At 26.0% G+C, this 27,752-nt stretch overlaps 2 protein-coding genes across 3 annotated transcripts; both read right to left on the bottom strand.

Annotated features, from left to right (window-relative positions):
- Nucleotides 1–1,648: 1,648 nt before the first annotated feature.
- Nucleotides 1,649–18,093, bottom strand: LOC129969357 (protein lifeguard 1-like). 2 transcript variants are annotated; one of them, XM_056083903.1, is made up of 11 exons: nucleotides 17,733–18,093; nucleotides 12,847–12,948; nucleotides 11,499–11,577; nucleotides 9,208–9,261; nucleotides 8,034–8,124; nucleotides 7,175–7,212; nucleotides 4,991–5,036; nucleotides 4,846–4,887; nucleotides 4,518–4,607; nucleotides 3,454–3,501; nucleotides 1,649–1,857 (listed from the first exon to the last, which is right to left on the bottom strand). In XM_056083903.1, exons 2-11 carry the CDS (start codon nucleotides 12,926–12,928, stop codon nucleotides 1,708–1,710), a joined length of 720 nt encoding a protein of 239 aa, XP_055939878.1. In that variant the 5' UTR covers nucleotides 12,929–12,948; nucleotides 17,733–18,093; the 3' UTR covers nucleotides 1,649–1,707. The 2 variants fall into 2 exon arrangements, with proteins under 2 accessions (XP_055939878.1, XP_055939886.1); XM_056083911.1 differs by having other exon boundaries at nucleotides 17,861–18,093.
- Nucleotides 18,094–21,130: 3,037 nt separating this feature from the next.
- Nucleotides 21,131–27,488, bottom strand: LOC129968711 (60S ribosomal protein L34-like). Its single transcript, XM_056082890.1, has 5 exons — nucleotides 27,364–27,488; nucleotides 27,163–27,244; nucleotides 26,762–26,855; nucleotides 23,695–23,798; nucleotides 21,131–21,247 (listed from the first exon to the last, which is right to left on the bottom strand). Exons 2-5 carry the CDS (start codon nucleotides 27,225–27,227, stop codon nucleotides 21,160–21,162), a joined length of 351 nt encoding a protein of 116 aa, XP_055938865.1. The 5' UTR covers nucleotides 27,228–27,244; nucleotides 27,364–27,488; the 3' UTR covers nucleotides 21,131–21,159.
- Nucleotides 27,489–27,752: the final 264 nt, after the last annotated feature.

The following is a 27,752-nucleotide window of genomic DNA, read 5'->3' as shown; positions in this document are numbered from 1 at the left end:
GACCTGAAAACAGTATTGTAATAAGAATGGGACAAAGCATGACCACATTAGAAGATACCATTCCTTTTTTTTAAACCACTTTTCTTTGATACAGAAAATTTTTTATTGGCCTTTCTATAATGAGGTTGATATAAACCATGCAAGAATTCTATAATTTCATTAAAATGTTATTCACATATCTAATTTCATTAAAACATGTCTAGCATCTATGGAGAATTCAATAAAAGATAATCTACTTAATTTTGAACACTAGTGTATTTAAATCCTTTCTGTTTTTCCATGAAAAATTGCATTACCATTACACTAGATTCTAACTGCAGATTTTATCCATTTCATTTAAGTTTTTGAAAAAATAGTAAAACAAATTATGTTTGCTTTAAGTTCTCATTATAAGCATGATGAATAATTTCATAAGAAAAGCAGATACATATTTTTTAACATAACAGATTTAATTCATTCCTCAGTGCACAATTTTTTTTTACAACAAATTCTATGAAAATTTGAAAATAAATCTTTTATTAGAAAAGATATGGATAATAATCAAATTCCAAACACTGACTGCAAACTATAACTGGCTCTTTTCAGTTTATTGAGCATATATATATACATGTTAATGGGTAAAAAAATTCCAAACAGAAATTTTTTTTACATTCATTATTATAACTTGCTACTATTTTAAAGACATGCTTTAACAAAAAAGTTTCCTATATTTCCATCAATATCTGAGCCTGCTACACAAATATAAATATATTTACACAAACATATAGCAAAACAAAGTGCTTGTTGACCAAAATTCTTAAAAACATAAACGTCAGAAGGAAAAAAAAATTTTAAGTCATACAGCCTTTGTTACACAACAGATATCAAAATACAAACTATACAAAAAAAAAAAAAAAACCTCTTAGGTCTGTGGTTTTAAAACTAAATCACAAGATCAATATTATTCAATATCATTTATTCAAGGTTCTAATTTGAAAAAAAAAAAAAAAAAATGCAGATTCAGTGTATTCTTAAAAAATGTCTTATGCATGCTTTTTATTATAATATTGCTATTCATAAAACATCACCTGGAAAGATTTAACAAGAACTGTTCAATAACTGTAACTTGTAATTAATAAGTAAAGGGATTTTAAATTCTAATACCTATTTACGACTTCCTATACAAAAAAGGAACTATTAAAAATGCACCACAGTTAATATAAATTCAAAGAAAATGATTATTTAAAAACATTTAATGTTTAAGGAAAGGTATTAGTTAAAAATTAGCCACAAATTTAACATGAGACATATTAAAGTAACGCATGGTGAAAAATTTAACAACTTGTTAAATTTCAACAACAATATATGCTAAACTAAAAATTACACAATTGACCCATTTTAAAGAAAGATTATTTCAATGGTTCAAGAGCAGTATATAATTATGCTACAAGATCAAATAAATTGTAAGTACAAATTTAAAGAATTATACTTCCATTAAAAAAAAAATAGCAGAAGAAATACTGCATGGGAATCACATACTAAAAAATTATAGTATTAAAAAAAAAAAAAAAAATCCCCAAATCCCAATAATGGTTTAAAAATTGCATAATCTCATAAAAAGTGTGTTTTTATAGCAAACTTGCTTGGAAAGAAAAAGAAACCCATCACAGTAATTAATAAAGAATTTTTTAAAGCCAATACAGAATTTAATTTTTCAATTCAAAAAAATCAATTTCTGGATCCAATAATCTGAAGAATGTAAATGAAAAGATTGATGATATCCAAGTACAGATTCAGGGCAGCAAAGATATATTCCTCAGGAGAAATGGAATATTTATGATGGCCACCAATCAGAAGCTGAGTATCGTAAACCAAGTACTAAATACAGAGAAAAAAATTAGAAAGGTTACAATCAACATAATTTTTAAACCTATTAAAAAAAATCTGTTAAATTTGCATAATCTTAAATTTAAAATGAGAAAAGAAAAAAAAGTAATAAAATAAAGCATATGAATTAATTTTAAAATTATCAGAAATACATTTTCTTGCATGAAATGCTATACAAAATTTATTAATTAGGATGATTTCTGAAATTTGGAATCTGCTAAGATATCATTAAAAACCAGCAGAAATGCCCCCCCCCAAGACTTTCTTGCATGGAAACATTTGATTAGTGTTTTGGATTCGATTTGTGGCATTTTGTCCAACTGGATGAAACAAAAATTTGATACAGGACTATATTTGTAGTCACAAAATCACATACCAAATTTCCCATATTAAGTCATTGAGTTACTGTTTTATTCACACATTTCTGAAATTACAGACCAACAGATAGTTAATCCTTTGTTAGATTTAGCTCAAATTTTATGGTATTTACACTACATATGTTAAATCTATGTAGTGATTCATAGCCATCTAGCTCTCTTCATTTTGCAGTTATTATGTTAACTTATATTTGAACAGCTGGGCATACTTTGTTCGAAATTTGATAGAAATCTACAAATTTGGCATAGTGACTATACCAAACTACTTCATTCATTTAGCTCAAAGTATTTTGAGTTATTTTTGTCAAGGAGGCATTTTTCAAACTCTGGAAGGTCTAAAACATAAATATTTGTTCAAAATCTGGAATTCGAATTTTTTGACAACTGACTTGCTCTATACTTTGTATTTGAGGGGGAAAAGAGAGACAAAGAACTCTATGTTATGAGCCTTTAAAACAAAATATTTTTGAAAGGTAAAAGGTTTAGCTTGGCAGCAAATATTTTAATATTTGTATATTTTTTATAAATAAATCTGTTAACAAATGCATGTCAATTTCAGGTTTAATATTTAAACTTGCAAAGCAAAAAATTTGCTTTTTACACATTGAGTAATGATATATATCATAAGTCACACCTGTAAAATGAAATTGCCAAACTTTTGGAATTTTTAAATCCTGTAAAATAGAATTTTTAAAAGATAAAGATAGCATTGCAAGCAAACATTTTGTTAATTGTTATTTTTTATTCCATTGTAAAAAAAATTCTGCTTTATATGGCTAAGAAAAAAGTTATCATTTTCCCTTCAGTGATCAGTCTGCTCAGAAGTTTAGTTTGAACAGACTGATTTTTGATGTACAAAAGAGCAAACTGACTTAGTTTTGAAATCTTGTTTGCTATTTAGAAGATCACTGAGAGTCAAGAATTTAATTTCAGCAATGTTTCATATATCATGTCTACCAATAAGGCAATCCCAAATACAGGGAAAAAGGAAGAGTGAGATTTTCTGCCCATTAATATAAAAGCATAAGAACCCACTAAGCATTTAATTCAATTTTATGAAACTATTGAAAACTAAATTTGATTACAGAAAAAAAAAATTAGATATATAAATTATGTTTTTGAAAATTTACTGTAATTAAACATAATTAAATAATTTATTGCAATGATAACATTTATAGTTTTAAAAAAGTTTTACAATAAAAAAAATTACCAGAGAGAATATCAGAGCTCCAATGCAGGCATAAACCAAATTAACAATCTATACAAGAGAAAAACAATATGATTTTAACTCATGTATATAGCTATACATTCAAAGAATTTCGCACGAAATTAAATATAGCAGAATCTTATTATTTTTTTTATAACTTAGATTTCATTAGTAACACTTGATTAGAAAATATTAAATTTTATCCAAAGAAATAATATTCCATTATAATATTTCAATTCGAACCAATTACTAAATTTATAAAACTGCCTTAAAAATAATACAAAATGATGCACTTTATAAACATGCTCAGCTTTTATTTTATTGAAAGTATGATTTCAAATGGATGCAGATTTCAAATTTTAAACTGGGAACAATCATAAATTTCATGTTTACTATTGACATACTTAAGTGCATCAACAGTAGTTAAATGTGTGAAGTTTGCTATGCAAAACTGAATTTTGCAACAGATTACTTATTATAAAATTAAAAGATAACATTTTCAGTAATGTTTACAAAATAAACTATATCTAAATGCATAAATAGCCATTTCCGAATAATGCTGTTTGATTTTTCATTTCAGCAACATTTTAACATAATTGTTATTTCATAATCTGTTTATTCTTCTTTATCTTCAAAGGCATTAAGAACAATGATTAACTTTTCATTTTAAGATTATACCCCCCCCCCCAAAAAAAAATTGTTAAATAAAAATCAATCCCAAAATTTCTGGTTATCATATATGTATATTATATTTAATCTTTGATTTATACAACAAAACAACAATTTTCAAATATCCCAGAAATTTTTCAAATATTTTAGAAAATAATAATTAAAAAATTGTATATCCATTTATATATAAACAAAACAAGATTCTCCTTCTCTTTGAATTGAAATGACATTTAAATATTCAATCTGTCTTGCTTAATTTTAAGCATGCTGCATAAAATACTCATAAGCATGGACTTTATATATAAAAGTATATGATAAACAAATTTCAATTGAATATTCACTGGAATCTAGACACAGAATTAAAAGTTCTCTTATTAGTTTAATTAAAAAATACTTACATCATTATGCAAGAAAATGGCAAGAAATCCAAAAATGACAAAGATCAGTAGAGATACAAAGAGCATACCACCCATCATAGTAAAATCATACTGTGAAAAAAAAGTGACAATAAAAAATAAAATAAAATGACAATCAATAATACTGCATAATAACAAAAATGATATGGAAAATTTCATAAAGGTTAGCAGCAATTATTCTATGAAACTAATTTGATATTGATAGAGAGAGCAGTAATTTTATTTAATATAGTTCAATGGCATTTTTGAGAGATTTAAAAAACTTTAAATTAATATTATTAAGCTATAGGAAAAAGAATAAGTAACTTACTTTAGTTTGGAAAGCAAAAGCAGTAAGGCCCAAACAAATGAACTGAAATAATAAAAAGTTTCAGAATAATACAATAAATAAAACAATGTAAAACTAAGACAAACTTATATGTATAATATTAACAATTTTCATAAAAAAAACTTACAGCACATATTCCAGCAGCCCACATTACAGATTCAGCTTTATAAGTACTAAAATAAAATGAAAGGATATATTTTCATCTACATAAATGTACAGATGTATATAATTAAACTATTTAATTTTTTTTATTGCTAAGTAAGATCAAATGCATAATAGTAACAGTTAATATTTCCCAACATGTAAATAAATAAGGCTCTATTCATAATTTTGTAACTTACAAACTTTTCTGTGTTTTAATACATATACGTACAATATCCTTAATATTCTAAACCATTTTTTTAACATACATAATCTATATATGCATTGGAAAATTTTACAATTCATTATATATCTTTCGAATGTATGCAAGAAGCTGAACACTACTTTAGATTAATGTCTAATAAATTATTAATTTTTTTAAAAAATTTGGAAAGATTTGCAAAGCAGTGGTAACAAACGTCCATGAAATATACAACACAAAAAAAAGTCTATTTGAATGTTAATATGAAGATAATAATTTTCATTAGTCAAGTCAAAATCATTTTTCAAAATTTACATTTTTTATTGATAATTTTATCAATCAAGATAATTTATTTTCACTCATAAGTTTTATTAGTCTTTTCAACAGATTAGTTAGATTTTATGATTAATTTTATTTTATACATATTACATATTTTATACATATTTTAACATATGTACAAAGATTATTTCAATGAAATAACTTGCTAGGCAGTTAATTAAATTTATAATGATAATAAAGATGAATGTATGTGTGTGTGTGTGCTCTAACAGGCCACACCATTTCATATACAGCTACCAAATTTGGCACATATATACCTTGGAAGGTAGAAATGTGCACCTCAGAACCCTTTTTTCAATCATCAAAACTTTAATTAAAAGTTAAACTGAATTCTGTTTTTCCGATATAATTTCTGAAAATATTATCACACAAAAAGGAATCTTCACTATTTCAATATCGTCTTTTTAATGATACCAATTTAATAACTATGCAATTTTTTATTATCAGAATTTTTTAAGAAATTTTATTGCCAAATTTCTAACACAAGATTACATTGTTGCTTTGAAGTTCAAACCATTCATTCATTATTTCATCAACTATCTAATCACGTGATTTTATTCCCCCCATTAATGAAATTTAATGAAGAAAGATTTTGTTTGTCTGTGCAATTAGCAAGATGTATGTTCATGTACACAGTATTCCAAATAAGATAATTAAAATAAAATGGCTTTAATGTGAAATAATTTGGCAGAATCATGGACATGAAGTTATAAGTAAATGATTTTATCTGAAAACAATTATATTATTGGCAACCAGCTTGATCATCCAGATTATTGATGATTTTTAGGTTATTAAATGATTAGTAAGGAATGCATATTAAAAATATTTGGGACAACTTAAAAATATGACTAACTAAATGATTCTGTAACAAATCATTGTGGATGCTAATTAAAATCATTATGAAATGCAAGATGTGAAAATCCCATTTCAAATTTAAAGAAAGTTATTTTTTACCATAATTTTAACATCAGCAAAGGCATGCAATTGAATATTTTTATGGAAGAGTTTGATTTTCATAACATTAAAAAAGCATCGAAATATTGTAAATTTAACTTGAAGAATTTATTAAAAGTAAAGAAAAACACTGTATAGAAATGAAATCGATATCATTAAAAGATAATTTTTTGAGTCTTAAGATAATGCAAAAACCTTTTTGGGTAATTAATAGTTTTGGTAGCAGCTAAGTCATAGTGAGTATCCATAGTGATGGTTAAGCCTATTTTCACTTTTGATTATTTAACTTTCAATTAAAATTTATTTCTTCATTTCTTTTACATCTTCTGATTGATTGAAGTATTTGACACATCAAGCAGCATTTATAATATCAATAATATATAATATTGTCCATCGATATGTTCACATTTCATTGCTGCCATTCCGTAATAAGAGCAATTCCTGCGTACATACTTTAGCACTCAAACAATAATAATATGCCTACAAATAAGGCAGAATTCATTAAAGGAATATTAGTCATATGTAGCAAACAGAAAAGTTCCTTCATCATTCAACATTATTTTAATAAATGAACATAATAATGTCTCTTGCCTCTTAACTTTATATATGCATTAATAACTTCATCAGCTTTTTTTTTTCATCAGTATGGATAAATAAATAATTAACTAGTCTTACCTAGAAACAACACCCAGCAAGAATGACTCTACAAATGTCTAGGAAAGAAAAAGAATTGTTTTCTATTTATCAAAATAACTCAATATTTTTAAACTAAAAACAAATATTCAAGTGCAATAACATGTTTAAATACTTGAATTAGAAAATTATTATTAATTTTAATTTAAAGATTTTCTAGGTAATCAAATGAACATCCTTTTAAAAAAATTAATCATTTTAATAACCCACAAATTAACTTTTTTTGGGCATTTCTTAAGGAAAGATAAATTTAAAAATAATTGCAAGTTATCACATATAACTATCATGTTAAAATTTTCAATGCACTAGAACTTATGATCAGAGGTATTTTATTGTTTTAGTTACAAAAAAACAAGTATGTTGTAAAAAATTCTTCATATTACTTTCAAATGATTTGATAAAGAAAAATCAGAATTCAAAACATTTTACAAACCTTTTTATTTTAAAATTCTTAAAATGGCAAAGAATACAAAACTATATTATTGAATATTTTAAAGTTGAAATCATATGCTAAATTAAACTTGGGTGCCATTTTAAAATGATTATAGATTAGGGAAAAAATGAAATGAAATGAATGACGATCTATTGACACAGCTATTATGCCAGCCTACAGTACAAGAAGAGGGTAGGATGAAAACCCTTCTGGTACATCATATACAGCATATGTATCCTTGCCCCTCCCCCCAAAAAAAACAAATTTTCTCCTGCGTTTTAAAACATTAAGGAAATAATGAATCTGATAACTCTTCAAGAAGCTAAAAATAAATACTGACTGCATAACTATCCACAATTTTTTAAATTCTTATTATATTTTAAAAAATAAAGAAATAAGAATACATACAAATAAGAATAAGCAAATGAAATTCAGGGGAAATGTCCTTCGCACATTATCACAGCAGGCCATTGCTATCATAAGTGCAAATACCATAAATCTGAAAAAAATATAGATAATAGTTATTAATAAAATAATACTTTTTAGAGTAAATAAAATTAAGAACAGTTTATTTTTTCTTGACACAATGCAAAATTACTTTTGTTTTCAAATTTAAAGAATTGAAATATATTAGCAAACATTTCTAAAATGAAATTATTACAAACATCAACCCATTTGTTTAGACAAAAATTATTACATTTAATGACTAACTATTTAGCTTCACTGATTGTCTTAAACATTCAATAAACTAAAATAATAATGCAGACCAATTAAAACAGAAATTTTGTGACTTCAAAAGAAGCAAATTCTCTCAATTGATTCAACAGCTGAATAGCAATAATAACTAAAGAGTGGCCATTTAATTAAGAAGTACAATATTATCTTAATAATATCATCCTAAATATTCTCCAAAAACTTATGAATACTCTAGATTAGAAGAAAAAAAGTACTGTAATCAATTTGTTTTATATCAAAAATTCAAAAACTATTTTTTTTTTTTTTTTTTTTTTTTTTTTTTTTTTAAAGATAGACAGTTTAAAAATAATTTGATTTTAAAATATCTCAAGACAATATTTCAAAAAATTTTACTAAATTAAAAAGGTTTTTATAATGCTTATGATAATGAAACTAGATTAAGATGACTTCATAGTTGGTAAGGCTAAGACTGTATATTTGATAAGTAATTTAATATTTTCTCAACTTACCAACTCAGCTTTTATAGATTGGTAAAGATTATTTCAGATTACAGAAGCCATAAAGAAGCACTGTCAATAACTCATCAATTTTTTCTCAACAATTTAAGACTTCATAATATATACATGCAAAAATGAAACAAACTTCCATAAATATATACTTATATAAAAAAAAAAACAATTATTTGTACGATTTTTTATTCATGTAATTAAAAATTAATGATAAATCCTAATTGTTATATCTTTCTTATATCTTTTTACGCAAGCATAAAAAATTTTTTATAATGTACAACTATTTTATTTACATATATATTTTCTTTATAAAGTAAAACAATGAGCAATAAATGAATAATCTTTTTAATTTCATATAGAAGAGTAATTACACTCACATGGCGACTACCACCATTTCTGTATGTTGTTCTGTATATTCTCGGACAGAATCACTGAAAAATATAAAATATGATCATGTAAACATCTATTAGAAATAGCTGTAAAATAAATATAATAGTGAAATTAAAATTAACAAAAATTAATCTTCCAGGTAGTTGACTGAAAATATAAAAACAGAAATTGATAAGAAATTATCATACATAAATGAAAAAAGATAGTGGGAATTTATCATAAAGAAGCTATACAAAAATCTAAGAATGAAAGTGTTAAGCAGACAAATATATATAGTAATAAAAGGTATTGCAATCAGAAACTCCTAAATTCCATTTGCCACTGGCAAGTTGATCCTTTACATTTGTGTATTTTGGAACAAGAATTTTCCAAGGCTAACTAATAGAAATTTAATATTGTGAAAGAAAGAAACTTAGCAAACAAGGATCAAATAGAAATTTTTATAAATAGTGTGTCTACTACTTGAGAATAAAGAATTACTGCAATCACATCTAAATTTGTATTAGAAGTAAATGTTATAGATAAAATTTTGAAACCAAAGTCTTGGAAGTTTTCAGCGCATTAGAGAACTGATAATTAAAGGATTGAGCAGACAATTTTGATCCGGCTGCCTCCTAATGAGGTGTGTATAAAAAAATTCTAACCTCTTATTCTTATGATTATTAAAGGCCATATTCATCAGAAATTTAATGGATTTCAGATACACTCTCTCCATAAGTTTGAGAGATTGTATGGCCAAAAATATATAACCAATCAATAACGAATAAACATTTCATAATCCTAATAAGTGATAAAGGTTTTTTTCATATTTATTGATACTTGATTTAGGTAATAGTCCTAATTAATTATGTTTAAGACACTCTCTCTGCAATGTTAACAAATATGCTGGTGTTTGCTTTTCTATTCAGAAAAGGATCATTTAAAATCAATAAGCTCTTATTCTATCTCCTCATATATTATATATTCAAATATAGCTCATAATGCTCATTCTGAAAGAATGAATTGAAGAAATTTACACTGCAAATTTAAGGAGAATGTTCTTTGCATATAATAGAATGTGTTAATATCTCACTTATTAATGAAAAATAGATCTATGTCATCTTGCATAGTAAAAATGTGCAAAAAAAAAAAAAAAAAAAAAAAAAAAGGCTCTCAAGTACTGTTAATCTACTGTAACTCCCTCATCATGATATGATTTTGTTTTTCTTAAGCGTATTTCTCAGGTCACATAATTGTCTCAAGATATCAAAAAACAAAAGTGTAGATTTGGGTGAAATGAAAAGCAAATTATCAATTAAGCCTCTGATGGGAATATCTTCAAACGTACTTGAATAAAATGTCTGTTATCTTAAAAAAATAAATTCATATTTAAATTGATAATTATGGAGACACTTCTTAACAAATGGTAAATAATGAAATTTTAAAATATTTTTTCAACAATTTATTGCAAAAATTGATAAAATTTTTACTTGTATTCTAGCCCCAAAAATTTTTGATTACAGCTTCATTGTAAAATAAAGAATTGAAAAAATAAAATAAATAAAAAGTATTCACTAACAGCATAAATTTTTTTATTTAATAATAATTTGTTAAATTTTATTAAATAGCTTTAATGAATTATCACTGTTCTTAAATGTTTAAAACTTAGAAATTAATTGCACCCTTTTATATATAACTTAGTATGCTTGAATATCAATCCACTTCTACTACTATCATCAACTATTTACATGTTATCCACTTCAATAAAAACATTCTATTTCTTTTTTCACACAACACCCTAATAATAAGCTTAAGGCTCATTTTTATCAGCTTCAGAGAGAGAAAATTTTTTATAACATTTAATAAATAAAAAATATGTAAAATGTCAGGATACAGTGTTAATTCATTAAATTGATCGTTTATATATATTAATTTTTTTATATATATAGCTGATTGCGAAAAGAGCAAAAAGATATTTCAGAGATAGAAAGACTGAAATAAAGTCATTTCATTATCTCTAAAAGATAAAAAAAATTCTATTTGAAATGCATATTGAACTGATAACGACAAAATTGATAAATATGATTTCTTTCAAACATGTTGGAAAAAAAATGGAATAATTTTTTTTGGTTCTTTTTAAATGTTGAAGTGAAAATATAAAAATTAATATTTTAAAAAGCAACAAACACGAAAGCAAGAAAATATTAAATAGAAAGAAAAAAAAATCATTTATCTAACAGTAAATTTGTAGTTGCACTTATACTACAAAAATTTAGATAATTAAAAAAAACAGTCTTACTTATAAACAAATAAGGAAATGAATGCAAATGTTATAGCCAGCTGCACCATGAGTATTGAATAGACCTTTCGGATAAAGGCTGTAATGAAAAAGAATAGAAAAGGAATTAAATCAGGAGTAAAACTTATTTATTTTATGAGCAAAACTTCAATATTAGACAAGTTTTTATATAATATATTTGATATTTTTGTATTAACTGCATATTAGTGTTTAATTGGAAAAAAAATTTATCTATGACTATGACTGACTATGTTTTTGCCAATGATATGTAATTAAGGCAGACAGTTAAGCTAAAAGAACCACTTATTCTTTCCTAATCAAATACTTAATTAGGTCAAGATTTATTCAATTATTTACATGATAATGTTTTAATTTTTTTTTAATATTTTATCCAAATTACAAAATTAGTTTGTTTAGCAAAATTAATTTCTTGTCTTCATGTTACCTGCACAATTTTAAACTGCATAGTTAAATCGATTACAATTTGGGCACAAAATCATGACTTGATATCCACTTGAAGAAATAAGATTGAATTTAAATTCTTCCTTAAAATTAATTATTAAAGTCTTAGAAGTTTATTTATTTATTTGAAAAACAGATATAATCAAACAATTAAAACAAAATAGTCATTCTGAACATTTGCCCCTATAAATACTGTATATCTGTGTACTAAATTCTTTTATGTTTCAAATAAAGTTTCTTTGTAAGCAGATTTGATTTTTTTAGAGTGATTTTTCTTGAAAATTAGGGATTCTAGAGTTAAGGTTTATCATTCAAGAGAGTGGATTTGGGCTATAGCTGAACAGCTAAAATTAAAATATTTCTCTCTTAAAATATACTATTAAAAGAAGATTGAATTTAAATTCTCTCCAAAGGTTTATTAACGAGCCTTAGAAATTAAAATTTCTTTCAGAAAAAATAGATAAATATTCATGATTAAAACAACAGTTTTTCTTTTAAATAATTCTCTCATTGCAATGAATATTATTTTAGAAATTTTAACTGACCAATATTCCTCTTATTAGAGCAGGATATAAAATAAACTACATTTCAACAGGACAAAGATTTACTAGAAGATATCCATGCAAAATCATGTAATTAAATAGTTTAATTTTAATAATTAGATTAAATACAATATTGATTTTTAAAAAAATTAGATACACATTTTTTTAAATGATTGTTCAAAAATTCAGAAGGAGGGAACAATCTCCGCATATTTTTATTTCTTAAATAAAAAAAAAAAAAATAAAAAAACTGAACATGTTGAATTACACATCAGAATGTATCACTAGCATTTTGAAATCTTATATTATATATATATATATATAAACAAACTAAGTCTTCTCACCCATGCGAATACTCTTCTCAGAAAAACTTCCACCAAATTCGGCGCCAAGAGTGGCATACTCAGAATCAGTGTATCCATCCATCTTCGCAAAACCTAATGATTCTGGAAAATGAGTTTAAATTAGGTTCTAAATAAACAACTTTTCAATGTTAATAACAGTTCCATGTAACAGTAGCTTTATGATACAATTAAAATAATTATTAAATATCCATATTAAATACAAAATTAATACCATATTAAATTCAGGAAAATGAATAGGTAGAAATAGAATTCAGAAAAATGAATAGGTAAAAACAGAATTCAGGAAAATGAATAAAACATGATACAAATTACAACCATAAATTTAAAAGTCTTGTCTACATAATTAAAACATATCAATATGATTTTTGCCTATTTCAAAAATCTTTCACACAATTTGATCACAATTGTTTCTCACATTATTTTTCTTTATGGTGTATCTTTTAGGTTTCTGTTATTTTCTATAGTTTGAACTTGTTTTTCAATAAACAGGAGGATGTGTACTCTGGAATCTTTTTACAAAGTAATAACTAAAATCCAATATTAAAATAAAATAATAAATGTACATTATTATCTTATTAAAAATATATCTATAAATATTTATTTTAATATAGCTTACATATTCAGCCTTTCACCCTTCAGTGGGTTGATAAACTGAGGACAAAGCACGCTTAGGAACAAAACACACGGGGTTCCGCGTTAGTCTGACCTACTAACTAGGACATATGCCTTGCACCCCAGGGCCCTCAATCAAGAAAACAGATATGGGCACTGTAGGCTTTGACCCACATGGGCTGTCACACCACTGAGTTTTGTTAGCTTGCATATTATTTATTTTAAATATTATCAGGATTAAAAAAAATATAATATGCATGCACTAACAGATTACAAAGCAATAACGCTAACAAATAAATAAAATGGAGAGAAAAATAAAAGAATTTAATATAATTCATAACAGATTTTTTATGGTATATAACACTTTTTCAAATAGCGATAAATGATTTTTCAAATAAATAGTTATGTTTGAGTTTTTAAACTTCTTTTAAAGTGCCATAAGAAAATATATTTTAAAATGCAAAAGCTAAACTGTCCAATATGGAAGAACAAACATATACATGTTTCAAGAAGATTGTAATAAACAGCCTTCAATACCCACCGAATTAATAAAAGAGAACACCTTTCATAAAATTATTTGTTACTTAAGTTTCATCGAAATTTCCTCATTATTGTTTACCTCATAATTTCTTTTCGGAATGCTGCTAATAGTTTTTTTATGGTATATAAATTAGGATATTTTATATTTGTTTCCCCCCCCCCCTTTAAAAATTACGAGCTAAGGACATTTAGCTGTTTTTAACATAAAAGTTATTTATATATTAATATTAAGGGCTAAGAAAAAGATTTTTGCAAAGCTTTAACAGTACATTCTTGCAAAAAAATACAATAGTAATGTAAAATGTAAAGAAATTTTTAATATAATTGTTATTAACAAGACAAAAAAGAAAATATAAAGCATAAATATAAAGAAAATATAAAACAATTTTATCTTAAAAGGCCCTGATATTATAAAAAAGTACAAAAAATTCATTTTACACAATGCTGACAAATTCAATAGCATTTCATAAGAAATTATATTTTATTGAATAACAAAAAGTATCAAATGATAATTACTTTTTATAGCTAATTTGATTATTTTCATAATATTAAACATTCTTTGAAATCATGATATCAAGTGATCAAAGTAATAAAGTAATCAAAGTAATATTCCGAAACAAATTTTTCTTCCAAGAGCACTCTTTCCAGTTGCAGATCGCATTCAGTAAGAAATATTAGATATATTTCAACATAAACTATGCATTTTCATATTGCATATAACAGTCTAATTTAATACTGTATATGCAAGTTTCACTTTAAAAGAGTAACATCTTTTTTTTTTTTTTTTAATTTGTCTTAAAATTAGATAAATTTCTACTAGTAATAAAGATGAAAGTTTATGTATTGGCATTCTACAGACCAGGTCATTCGGCTTACAGCTATGAAATGACTCATCTTAGAAGGTGGAAATATAAAAAATTGAGGGTAAATTTCACTTATTTTTTAAAAATATTTCAATAAATTTAATTTCTAACAATAAATTTCATTGTTATTCTGAAATTCTAACTGTTTTATCAAATGTTTAATCAGTTCATTTTCTTTCATACTTGAAAGATTCTGTTTAATATCTATGCAGTTTATATGTGAAATAAAAAAGTTATAATATCACACAATTTAGGACATAAGATTACTTGGATATTTACAATTTCAACAGTGCTAAGATGTCATCAGACTGATCTCCATCACAAAGACTCATGTACAAAATAAACATAACTTATGTATGACAGTTAAAATAGTACATCTAATGTCTAATAATTTGACAAAATCATGGATATGAAATTATATTAAACAATTTATCTGAAATCAAATTAAATAATAGTTTAGGTGAAACAAATGGTTGACTGAGTTGAATAGTCGATAATAAAAAGAAATTTAATATGAATATGAATTATTCTACCTGAAAATTAGGAGGGGAAAAAAAAAACAATTTATATATTATATATATAAATATATATATACAAATATAGATATAAATTATATCTATATTTTATATATATAATATATATATATATATATCACAAACTTGTCCATTAGGGCAGCACCAGATTCTGAAATCCTTTCTGAAAGTTACATTTTCATCGAGTTTTCTTATTTTATCCCTTTGAAAGCTTGATGGTTAATAAAAATGTAAAAAAGCAATATAAATATTAAAAAAAAAAAAAAAAAATGAGCATACAAGTAAGATAAATGCAGTTATCTTTCCTGCAGTCATTGAACATCCAGAATTGATTGTTTGATTCAAAGTTCATTCAAGTCTTGTTTCCCGTAGAATTTAGAGGAATGAGAGCTACAGAAGCAAACAGATATGGTTTTGAGTATGGCCAAATAGTCTCTTTCCTTCCGCCCCTCTTTATTCCTACTCCCAAAGTTCTTGAATGTTTCCCAACCCTCTTGTCTGTTTATAAATTTCAGCTTTAATCTTTGATACCTTAATAGAAACACATGATTTATAGAATATAAATTTTTCTTTTGTTAAAGACAATGCTTCTAAAATATTTATATGCTTAAAATGTTAATTAAATATTTTTTATGAAAGATCATTTACTACCAATTATTCCATGTAAAACTGATGAATATTGTTAATCAATTACTGCATCATATTTGATATTCATTATTAGGCAAGCATTATCGAATCAACTGAGCAAAGGTGGTAGTGTTTGGGAGTGGGAAGAAATGATAAATTAGTTGTTTCAGCATACATGTAGTTTTTTTTCTAAAACAATATTACAAAATTTATATAATATTACACCAAAAATGCAACAATTTCATATATGACAATGTAGTTTAAAAAAATGTATGCTGCTTATAGGCAAAATAACATTTTTTCTTTAAAACAGCCTGCAAATTTGTGGGAAATGCTTGACACAACAATGCTAATTACTGAGCTGACAACTCATCATTTTGATAACAAAATAAAATTTTGCAATTTTTTAGGAGCATTTCATTTAGACATTAAGAAGTTTTTAAACAGATAAACAGCAGCTACAGAAAGAAATTTTTTATAAATAATATACAGTATTACCCTACTTTTCTGTTTTTAAGCTTAAAGCTTTCTCGTCACTTACAGCATTTTTTTGTCCAACCTTTCAGATTATATTTAAATGGAAAATAATGTTAGTTGTTTTCGATAATTTATTCTTTCTCCAAGTTTACTTCTTAAGTCCATTGAATTGAGAGTTTTTGTAAACAGAATAGACAATATTAAGTTCTGAATGTCAAGGCAGATTGTTATTTCATTCATATTATGGCAGAAAAACAACTAAGATAAATATTTTATCTTACATGTTATCAAATATATATAAGAGTGCTGAGAATAAAAGAACAATATGTAATAAAAAAGTATGACAGAATAAGATTAAGAATATTGTACTAGCGAGAATAGTAAAGAAATCATTAATAGAAATTGCATTTCAAATAGAATATATGTGGAGAGTCAAAAAATAAATAAAAATGTGGTTTAAATTATTTAAAATAAAGCATTAGTATTGAGCTTAAGAAAAATCTAAAAATACAGTTTGCATAAAAAAAAGAACCTAAAAGTCTGAATTAGTAATGGGATAATTTAGTTAAAGTTAATGGTTTGTTTACAAATTTAATGATTTTCGTAACTGGTCATTAAAGAAATCATGTTAATAATAAATAATTATGTCCGTTATTAAAAATATGAAATGAAGTTGAGCATTTTATGCCAGTCGAATGAAACTGTGCAACGTGTGTTTACAATTACCAACAGTTCGAAAGAAAAAATTACAGGAATTTATTTTATTAACAATTTGAATTTATGCCTGAAATTTCTTTCCACACGGAATAATTATTTTCGGATTAAGAAATAAGACAATGAAAAATCAATCTGCAACATAAAACAAAACTGATTTTTCAGCAATCGGTTACGCAATTTCATTTTATGTCAACAAGTGCAAAAAATGACAGACTGGCTTTACAAGATATAGTTTAAAAATTGTATAGCAATTATTTTGCAGCTAATCATGTAAAATAGCATCAAAATTAATCCTTCTTTTCAATTTTATTTAGATTACTAAATCAAAACATTTTTCCATAAACATGAAAAGGAATTCGAACCGAAAGTGGCACTTTTAATTTAACCCCACATGATCAGTGAAGCCTTCTAAAAGAATCAAATACTAATTTAAAATGTTACGTTAATTGATAGTTTATTGGATTTAAAACTTATAGAATATCGAAACGAAACTTACTCTAAAAATATAAAAGTCAATATCAGGAGCTATATTAGCAATAACAGTGTGAATTTGAGTCTCAAAACGATAATTAAAATCTTTGCTTTAAAAAAGGCAAGTAATTGTTACATATATTAATGACTCACCGAAACGCAAATGCGTACTATTATACTGCAATCAAACTGTAATATTTTAGAAATACGATGAGAGAGATCGGATCATTTTAATTCACTTCATTTCATCTTCAAAATATAAACATTTAAAAGTGACTTCTGTCAGGAATACAGCTTATGAAGAAATAAAAGGCCTTTATTATTATTGCAGACAATTAATCTAATTATTTTCATTTTAAGGAAGATTTATTTATATGAAACACCGCATGATTCCCATAATAAAAAGTTACGCAGTATATCATAGCAGAAAATAATCAATTGATTTTTTTTTTTTATCCAAGTAGAAACTACAATGATATCTTAGTAAAATTCTCGTAAAATAATTTACGCCAAAAGAATTACGAAAAAAATAAAACCTCTAAAATTTAGTAGTTTTTTTTTTTAATTAAATCAAAACTTTATTGAAATACCATTTCAAATCAGTGCAACAATTATTATTTTTATATCTTAATTGGAGAAAAATCATGTTATTAATTATTTACTTTTTTAAAGACCTTTTCTTAATTGAAGTATGAATTTTTTTATTCTCTTGGTTTTCAACTGTTTATAAAAAGATCCAAAAACATAGCTTTCTAGCAAAATCTGTTTTGATAATTTGCTACATATTGCAATATGATTATAGATGGTAACATTCAGCTAGATAATTTGTGTAATCTCTATTCTAATTTTTCAGTAATTCATAACAGCCAAGAGTAATATAATATATTTTATTACTTCTAAGGATTTTTACAAAAAATTTAATTGTTTATTTTTAAGGTTACAAAATTTTACCTTTTAAAAAAATTTTAATGGGTCCTCCCGATACACAAAACATTTATTAATATTAAACCAAGTCGTGCTATTTTTCTTGAGTATATACAGGTAAAAGAGAAAAAAAAATCATCTCAATTAATATTTAAAAAACGTTTCAAATTCTTATTTTTGATATCTTTCCACTTATAAGTAAAATATAATCCTTATCTTCACATTTTTTAAATGCAGTTTTAAGCATTAATAGTAATACTTACATTTGTTTTAATAAGAGTGTAAAAGCATTAAAAAAAACTATACAATAAGAAAAAGATATTTAATCAAAATATTCTGTATCTAAAAATAAAGTAATTATATAAAACCATTACATAAAAATAAATCTCTGAAGTAAAATCAATAATTCACTTCACCAAGGTGTTGTTAGAAGGCATCTATTTTATAATTTCTTTATATTCCATGATCAAAATACAAGCCAAGATATTCAAAGCATAAGCTTTCTTCACTGACCTATAGCTTATCACTTCAGGTGTGTATTGTCAATAAGCAAGGAATAGTTGTCAAAATTCTGAATACTTCTAAGTATTGTCAATTTTCACATTAAAGCAATTCATCAATGAAAAATATAACAAGAAAATCATTTCTGTAAAATTTAATCTATATTTATGCTCATACTCAAAAAGTACATACTTTCCTACTATATAATGTGCATGATTTTTTCTATAATTATAGCTAGAAAATGTACTGCCACATGCATATTTTCATTCTTGGATATTTTTTTTTGACAATAATTCTTAAAATGTATTGAGGATTTAAACACTGTTTTATATTAAGAGAGCAAAAAATATGAACCCATACAATAGCAGATTGCTAACTGCTTAAAATACTCAAAGAACATTTATTAAGATAAAGGTAGTTCGAACAATTCTTTGGTTTCAATTTTGTAAATCTGTACAGAAAGCTCCAGAAGATGAAAACATTCATAGGTAGGCATGCAATATCATTAGAGTAACATGGATACATTATCTGCTTGAGTTTTCAATAGTTATTTAGTACTCTTTTCTTATTATTTCATATTATATAGCCAAGAAATAAAGCATTTATATTTTTCAATTCCAGATTACACTTATAAAACACTATATATATTCTATTAAAAGGAGAACAAAATGTCGTTACTTAACTCTCAGCCAAAGTGGAGATGCAAATTCATATTAACAGTAAATATATCAAATAATTTTGAAACCCACTGTACTTCCAATATGCAATTAAATAGCATAGCAATATCAGTTAATGTTTAGTATATCAAGAGATAGTATTCTCACAGAAATTCATTTTAATCTCATTAATGTAGATATTGCTTTTCTATATATATTCTTTGTTCTGTTTGTAAGAGATTCTACATTTTCTTCATTTAGAACTGAATGGTTTTCACATTGAATGCTTGACATTCTGATATATCTCAAACTTGCATATTGCTCACATATACTGCCAGATTACTATAATTAGGTTATAAACATCAAAAGCAGAAATGACCCTATATTAAGATCAATATCCCAAATAGTTCAGGATATAAACATTTAATAAGGAAGCAAATACTCATTTAAACTTTTCCCTTTAAAAAAAGGTATTTTTCATTTTATAGGATAGCTATTATTTTCAGTTTTACAACTATTTTAACTTTTTTAGAGGAGTGAATGTTAGTTTTAAAAAATGCTGTACTTTTACTCTCAACAGTCAAAAATTTTAATATTACCAACCAGACATTTAGGTATTAGCTCCAACTTTTCATCCAACCTTTATAGTATATGTGAAATCATAGTATGAATATTAAACACAAGAAATGATTATGGATCATAAAATGCGATTTTTTTTCGCGCAATTATCCAATAAAGAATATTCTCTTTGGAAAATTAATTTCAAGAGGCACCAAGGGTAATTTTTAGTTCTTAAAAAAACTCACAAGTAATTTAAATATAATTAATAACAGTTGTCATTGCAATCAAATTATTAATATTCAGATAATATTCTTTCAGGTACATTAATTAAAATTTAAATTTGTGTTTTAAAAAATGAGTCGAGAATTAAACAATCAGTAGGTCCATATTTTCAAAGAAATGTTCGCAAGAGCACAATCGATTACTATATATAGTATCACTTCAAGGCCACAATTCAATTGCCCATAATTGGTGATGACAAACATTAACAACTTTTCAATACAAAACAGTTTTCTTGCCAAAATTTGTCATATTACCTACTATTTAGAGATAATTTTTGATACTATTACAATAAATTTTAAAAACTTATTTTTTGTCAAAAAGTTTTCAATCTCTTCCTTATATAAAAAATTTGTTAGCAACTGTAAATATATACAATACAGAAGCATTATAAAGAAACTTTTATTACTGTTGAACTACATAAATGAAAAAAAAAAAGTATTTTATGAAAATGCATTGAAGATGTATTTGTGTACCAAATAGTATGAAAGAATTAAACAGCTTAAATTACACAACTTTATTACAGAACTTTTATTTTGCAGACTTTGTAGTAATTTGTTGGGCTTTCAATACTTTAGCAACTATCTTTTGCTCTTCAATAAGGAATGCCCTGCTGATCCTAGAAAGAAAGAAAAATCATCAGCTCAGTTATGTCTAAGACATTCTCATACACTGTTAGGATAGACTAAATTTCACTATTAGTTAACATGCTTACAAGCAAAAACTATTTACATCAGCTAAACTATTACATCAGCAACGGTACAGCTATTTTCATAAATTAATATACACATAAATTGTTAGAAGAAAGGGTGACAAAATCATCATCTGACAACCTTGTGTAGTAATCTTCACTTAATATCTGAGACTACATTAGCACCAAGCTGCTATTCAAGCTAACAGGCGACTCTTGTCTCAATATTGTTTATTTAAAATAATTCAGAAAGTGCAAATCCTAATTATAGCATCAGATAAAGATAAGAATCATGGGAATTCATTTGTCCCTATCTGATATCATCATTTACTAAATTGTTTCACAACTTTTGCAATCCATTCTTACAGAATAGTAAATGCAACTGATATTTAAATGCTATCACAACTACATTCACGATTTCTACCTCCGAGCTTACACAGAATATACTAGAAAATAAACTAAAATTTGACAATTCATGGCATATAATATACTTGTAATACTACTTAAGAACAAAATCTATTCAGTTACAGTATAAAAACCCTTTAAAAATAATAAATACAAAAAAGTATAATTTTGAATAGTTTATTCTACAAAGTAATAACCAGTTTAAGCCTGCAACTTGAATTAAATCTGATAAATATGAAATGAAAAAAATGATAAATAATCTTAATTGATGCCATGGAAATTATTTGAATTCAAATTAATATATAAATAATCAGAACATTTAAAAATTACAAGGAGCTCGGATTTAATAAAAAGATAATTCCTTAAAATAACTAGCTGAAATTGTAGTAACTTTTGATAAGAAAAGCAAGTGACAAAATCCATTGCAATATGTCACAAGAATCTTCAATTTATATACAAAATCAAATTAACACCACGACATTACTAGTTTACACGCTACTATTATCTCACTATTAACTGAAATTTTAATTTGAATACAGCATTAATTATAGATATGAATCCCTGAAATTCATTTGTCTTTATATCTGATATCATCACTCGTATGAAGTTCAAATTCTTATAATAGATAACTGATTAACGATTCCAAATCTTTAAGTGATTAAAATTTGGACAAATCACGACATAATTTAATGAGAGGTATTTTGCAATTCATTTACTCCAACCATCAATTCAGAATGCATATGATTCAATATAACTGTAACACAAGAAAAGCTAGTATTATACAGGGGTGTTTGTGGGACCCCAAAAAATCCTTTGAAACTTTTACGGACTTACTACCGACATTTTGGAGTTTCGAGAAGGGGGGGGGGGGAGAAATGAAAAATTACGATTATGAAGTATTGAATGACCTAATTATAAAAGTTCAATGAATTACTTTTTTTGCAAAATTAATAACCATTAATTTTGCAAAATTAAGACCTTTGAACCCAGGGCACGTGATCGCACATCTGGTCGAACGAAGTCTCTCCCTTTTTTTTCTGCCGCGCTTAATTGCCGAAAAGAATCCAGAAGAGAATGTCCGAGAACCGGGGGAATGAGTCATAACTCGCAATAAGGAAAAAACAAAAAAGAAGTTTTTTCCCCCTTTTCACGCATTATCACTGCCTTTGGAGAAAGAAAGGAAAAGTTTTCACCACACACACTGACCTTGCGTTTTCTGCTTTCAAAGCAAACAAAATTACCCAGATCAAAATAAATAATTCATTATTATTCCTACTTCCTTTTGAACGACGATCCCCGGAATTTCCGGGTATCGAAGTTCAAAATCCCCGGAATTCCGGGGTTTCCCCGGAGCACAAACACCCTTGATTATATCTATATTGGAAATATGTTTGGCAAGAGACTTATCCATATGTATAATTGTCTGTAGCAATTTAATTTCTAGTACAGCAATAGAATAATCCCCATATACTTCAAGAGTTTAACCAGTAAACCTAAGGAGAACCTCTTCTGCATGACGTTTTAATGAAAAAAAATAATTTTTACTAACATTAGATTTACAGAACCAAATTTTTATAAATTAGGTTTAAATAAAAAGTAGCTCTCCACAATTGATATTTTCATTTCAAAGTAAAAGTACAAGCAAATAATCAAACAATGGATCTTTCCATTAAAAAACTTTGTGTGAAGATGGGTGACAAAATCATCATTAGATAATCTTGTGTAGTAATCTTCACTTAATATCTGAGACTACATTAGCACCACGCTGCTATTCAAGCCAACAGGCGACTCTTGTCTCAGTTGCAGTCATTTCAAACAGAAATTAACAGTTTAAGATTATTTAATGCAACAGTTCTAAATAAGAATAATAAATTCCTTATTTCATATTATCTACAATCATTCACGAAGGGGAAAAGCTAATAAAATGGCTAAAAAAATAACTAAGAAAATATTCAATTAGCCATCCATACCTGTTTCTAACACACTTTCCACATCGTGATCCACCATAAGTCCTTGTAACAGTCTTGTGGCGTTTAGACAAGGCTGACAACTCTCTTGGACGAGCATGGGTTATCTAAAATAAAAAGCAGTTTATTTCATTTACCCTAACAAATTTTAAAAAATCAACAAGATCCAGTAGGTATTAAAAATTAAATGTTAGTATGAAATCAGCAAATTAATACGAACTAAAAAAATTAAACCAATCCAAAATCTGTAAATACAGTAATACATGAAATATGATATTACAATATTCGTATTTTTTTTTTAAATAAAAAGTAAAACTAAGGGAATAACTTGCAATCCTTTTGAAGATCTGATAATTTATCCTTTTACACCAAAAGCATCTTAAGCATAATTAATATTATATTTTTCAGCTTAAATAAGATATTAAGATATTTTTTTTTATTTATTCAAGTCTACAATTTATTTTTAGTAAAGTTTAATGCTGTGGATAATTAATATGTATGTTTGCAAGATAAAAAGGATAAGTTTTAAAAAAATGAATTAAAATAACAATCTAGCTGTAAATGGAAAAACCTGCACACTTTTAAAACATTAATGCAAATTTAAAAAATCTTGCAATTATTAGAGGAAAAAGGCAACCAGGGAAATTTGATTTGCAATGTTTCATTTTACCTATGTATTGACACTGATTAATCAATAATAGATGTTTATTCAGGAAGGTATAAACAATACTATATGCAAACAATTAACCATATCATAATCATTAAATGGAATAAGATAGAGTAGAACACACAAAACACTGTTTTTAAGGTAATATTAAAAATTAAAATCACACTAGCAACTTATGATTCAAATCCCTCCTGATAATAAACATCATTTAGTTGCATTGCAAGAAAAAATACAACATAAATTGCAACACATGATAATTTAACATTGTATTCTTCCAAATCAAAACTACAAGAAAACTCATAAGAATCTATTGAAATATTATAATATGGATTAATTTTTCAAATAACAAAAGGCATGTTAAATGAATCAGTTACAGATAAGAATCATTATATTCATTTGTCCCTATCAGATATCATCTACAAATTAACATGCAAAACAACTAAAAGCTGAAAAGTCAATTCATTTGCAAGAAGGAAGGATGACAGGAACTGCAATAAATGGAATACTGTTTTCTGCCAACTTACAACACAAGACTATATTAGCACCAGATTGCTACAACAGCCAATAGATGACTGTCTCAATTTCATTAATACTTAAGCATTAATTTTGCAAAAATAAGATATTAAAGGCATCAGTTATAGATAAGAATCATCATATTCATTTGTCCCTATCTGATGTCATCATATACCAATTAGCATAATTCAAAAGCAAATCTATTGAGAGCTGAATAATTAATTGTATGGAAGAAGGGTGACACGAATTGCAATAAATGGAATTCTGTGTCTATTCTTTCAACTTACTGTATGAGATCACATTAGCACCAAGCTGCTATCAGAGCGAACAGGCGACTCTGTCTCAATTTCATCAATACTTCAGAATTAATTTCACAAAAACAAGAGGTTATAGGCATCAGTTACAGATACGAATCATCATATTCATTTGTCCCTATCTGATGTCATCACATGCCAATTAGCATAATTCAAAAGCAAATCTATTGAGAGCTGAATAATTAATTGTATGGAAGAAGGGTGACACGAATTGCAATAAATGGAATTCTGTGTCTATTCTTTCAACTTACTGTATGAGATCACATTAGCACCAAGCTGCTATCAGAGCGAACAGGCGACTCTGTCTCAATTTCATCAATACTTCAGAATTAATTTCACAAAAACAAGAGGTTAAAGGCATCAGTTATAGATACGAATCATCATATTCATTTGTCCCTATCTGATGTCATCACATGCCAATTAGCATAATTCAAAAGCAGATCTATTGAGAGCTGAATAATTAATTGTATGGAAGAAGGGTGACACAAATTGCAATAAATGGAATTCTGTATCTATTCTTTCAACTTACTGTATGAGATCACATTAGCACCAAGCTGCTATCAGAGCGAACAGGCGACTCTGTCTCAATTGCATCAGTACTTCAGAATTAATTACACAAAAATAAGACATTAAAGGCATCAGTTATAGATACGAATCATTATATTCATTTGTCCCTATCTGATGTCATCACCTGCCAATTAGCATACTATAATTCAAAAGTAAATCAACTAAGAGTTGAATAATAATTTAATTGTAAGCAAGAATAGCAATAAGCTGCTAGTAGAGACAACAGGTAACTGTCTCAATTTCATCAGTACTTAAGAATTATTTTGCCAGAAAACAAAAGATATGCATCAGTCATAGATATGAATCATCATATTCATTTGTCCCTATCTGATGTCATCACCTGCAAATTAAGATATTATAATTCAAAAGTAAATAAATTAAGATACTATATAATTTAATTGTAAGGAAGAAGGGTGACATGAATTGCAATAAATGGAATTCTGTGTTTATTCTTCCAACTTACTATACGAGACTACATTAGCACCAAGCTGCTACAAGAGCGAACAGGCGACTCTGTCTCAATTTCATCAATATTTAAGAATGAAATGTGCAGAAAAATAAACTTGGAAGTAAAAGATATAAATTAAAATTATTGTATGTATTTTCTTAATTTGATTGCTATTAAAGCTATTTAATATTATTATTAAGAGGACACTGTTACAATTTTATGAACTAAACCATCTCTGTAATTTAGAATGTCAAACTTTTAGTGATCAAAGTCTGTTGTAATTAACAGAACAGTAAAGAATACTTATAATTTTGTTTAATTTTCGAGATAGCTAGCACCAGAATTCTATACCAGAAATATGGTGTCTTGATCTCGTTACATATATTTGAAAAGGCTGATTGTACAGCATCTTGATCCTCAAGATGAAAAGTAACATCATGCAAGAGTATTCATTAATTAAAGCATCCAACCATTAAAAATAGTTGGATTCACGAATATTATTAGGATTTTGAATAACTATGCACAATTCCGTTAAAATTTATAGATAGAAAAATTACATACCCCACGGAGCCTTAAATGACAGTCACCACATCTTGGAACTTTGCCTGGTTTACCAGGATATAAGTATACAAGTCGCCCACCTGGAGTTTTTGAACTATACAAAAAAAAATTTCATTTTGTTTTTAATTCGATAAAAATTTCATACATAAAATAATTGCAGAATCTACAGGTATTCACCATCTAATATTATTTGATACCATGCAATGATAAAACTTAATACCATGAACTTAAATGAACAGTGGAATTTATTGCACATTATTAACTTCAGTTTAAAAAATATTTTTAACGGAAGACAAGAAATAATTAGAAAACATCGAAAAGAACGGAACTATTACGATACATACATTATACAATTTTTACAATCAAGATAATACATAAATATAAAATTATATATTTCTTACATTTTAACTCGATTGGATTGTGTATTGTAGCACAATCGTCTTCTATATGTTAACCTCTGCACCATCTTGTTAGCTCTTAAACCTAAAATAATATCTCCAGTCAGTAAATTAAAGTATAAATATGAGTGAAATAAACAGTAAAATTTCGTATTTTTCTAAATAACGACAGATTCAATGAGATTGAAAATGGTTTATACATACCACACCACGTAACACCAACCCTGTTGTTTTTAGAGAATATGGACCGGAATGTAGTGCTGTTGCCACAACATATCTAAATTGTGTCTACAAACTAAACGTTGAAATATTCAATCCGGAAAACCAAAATTTTAATTTTAATAGCAATTTTAAAAAAATATATCATTTTTGTCTTTTCAGAAAATAAAAGAACACAAATAATTTCTTTTATGAAGAGATTTATTTCTTTGCAGACTCTAGATGCACATCAAACCAATGAATGAAATAAATCCCTTGAAGATCAAAGAAAACTGAAAAACCTGTGTACTTATTTGCAGTCTTTAGGTATTTTTTTTTTTTTTCGACTTTGCATAGTAATAAAAGTGCAGTGAGATAAACAATGCATAATCCAG

Source organism: Argiope bruennichi, chromosome 1 (assembly GCF_947563725.1).
Source record: "Argiope bruennichi chromosome 1, qqArgBrue1.1, whole genome shotgun sequence".
Lineage (NCBI taxonomy): Eukaryota > Metazoa > Arthropoda > Arachnida > Araneae > Araneidae > Argiope > Argiope bruennichi.
This window is presented reverse-complemented; position numbering and strand designations above follow the sequence as displayed.

Bases quoted from the DNA above. Each gene is read 5' to 3' on its own strand.
- LOC129969357 (XM_056083903.1), bottom strand. From the start codon at position 12,928: ATGGATGGATACACTGATTCTGAGTATGCCACTCTTGGCGCCGAATTT. The intron at 8,125-9,207 runs GTGAGTGTAATT...TATTTTTTTCAG, and splicing joins GAAATGGTGGTAGTCGCCAT to ATTTATGGTATTTGCACTTA. The intron at 1,858-3,453 runs GTAATTTTTTTT...CTCTGTATTTAG, and splicing joins GAGCTCTGATATTCTCTCTG to TACTTGGTTTACGATACTCA.
- LOC129968711 (XM_056082890.1), bottom strand. From the start codon at position 27,227: ATGGTGCAGAGGTTAACATATAGAAGACGATTGTGCTACAATACACAA. The intron at 26,856-27,162 runs GTAAGAAATATA...TTTTTTGTATAG, and splicing joins CAATCCAATCGAGTTAAAAT to TTCAAAAACTCCAGGTGGGC. The intron at 23,799-26,761 runs GTATGTAATTTT...TTTTTATTTTAG, and splicing joins GTCATTTAAGGCTCCGTGGG to ATAACCCATGCTCGTCCAAG.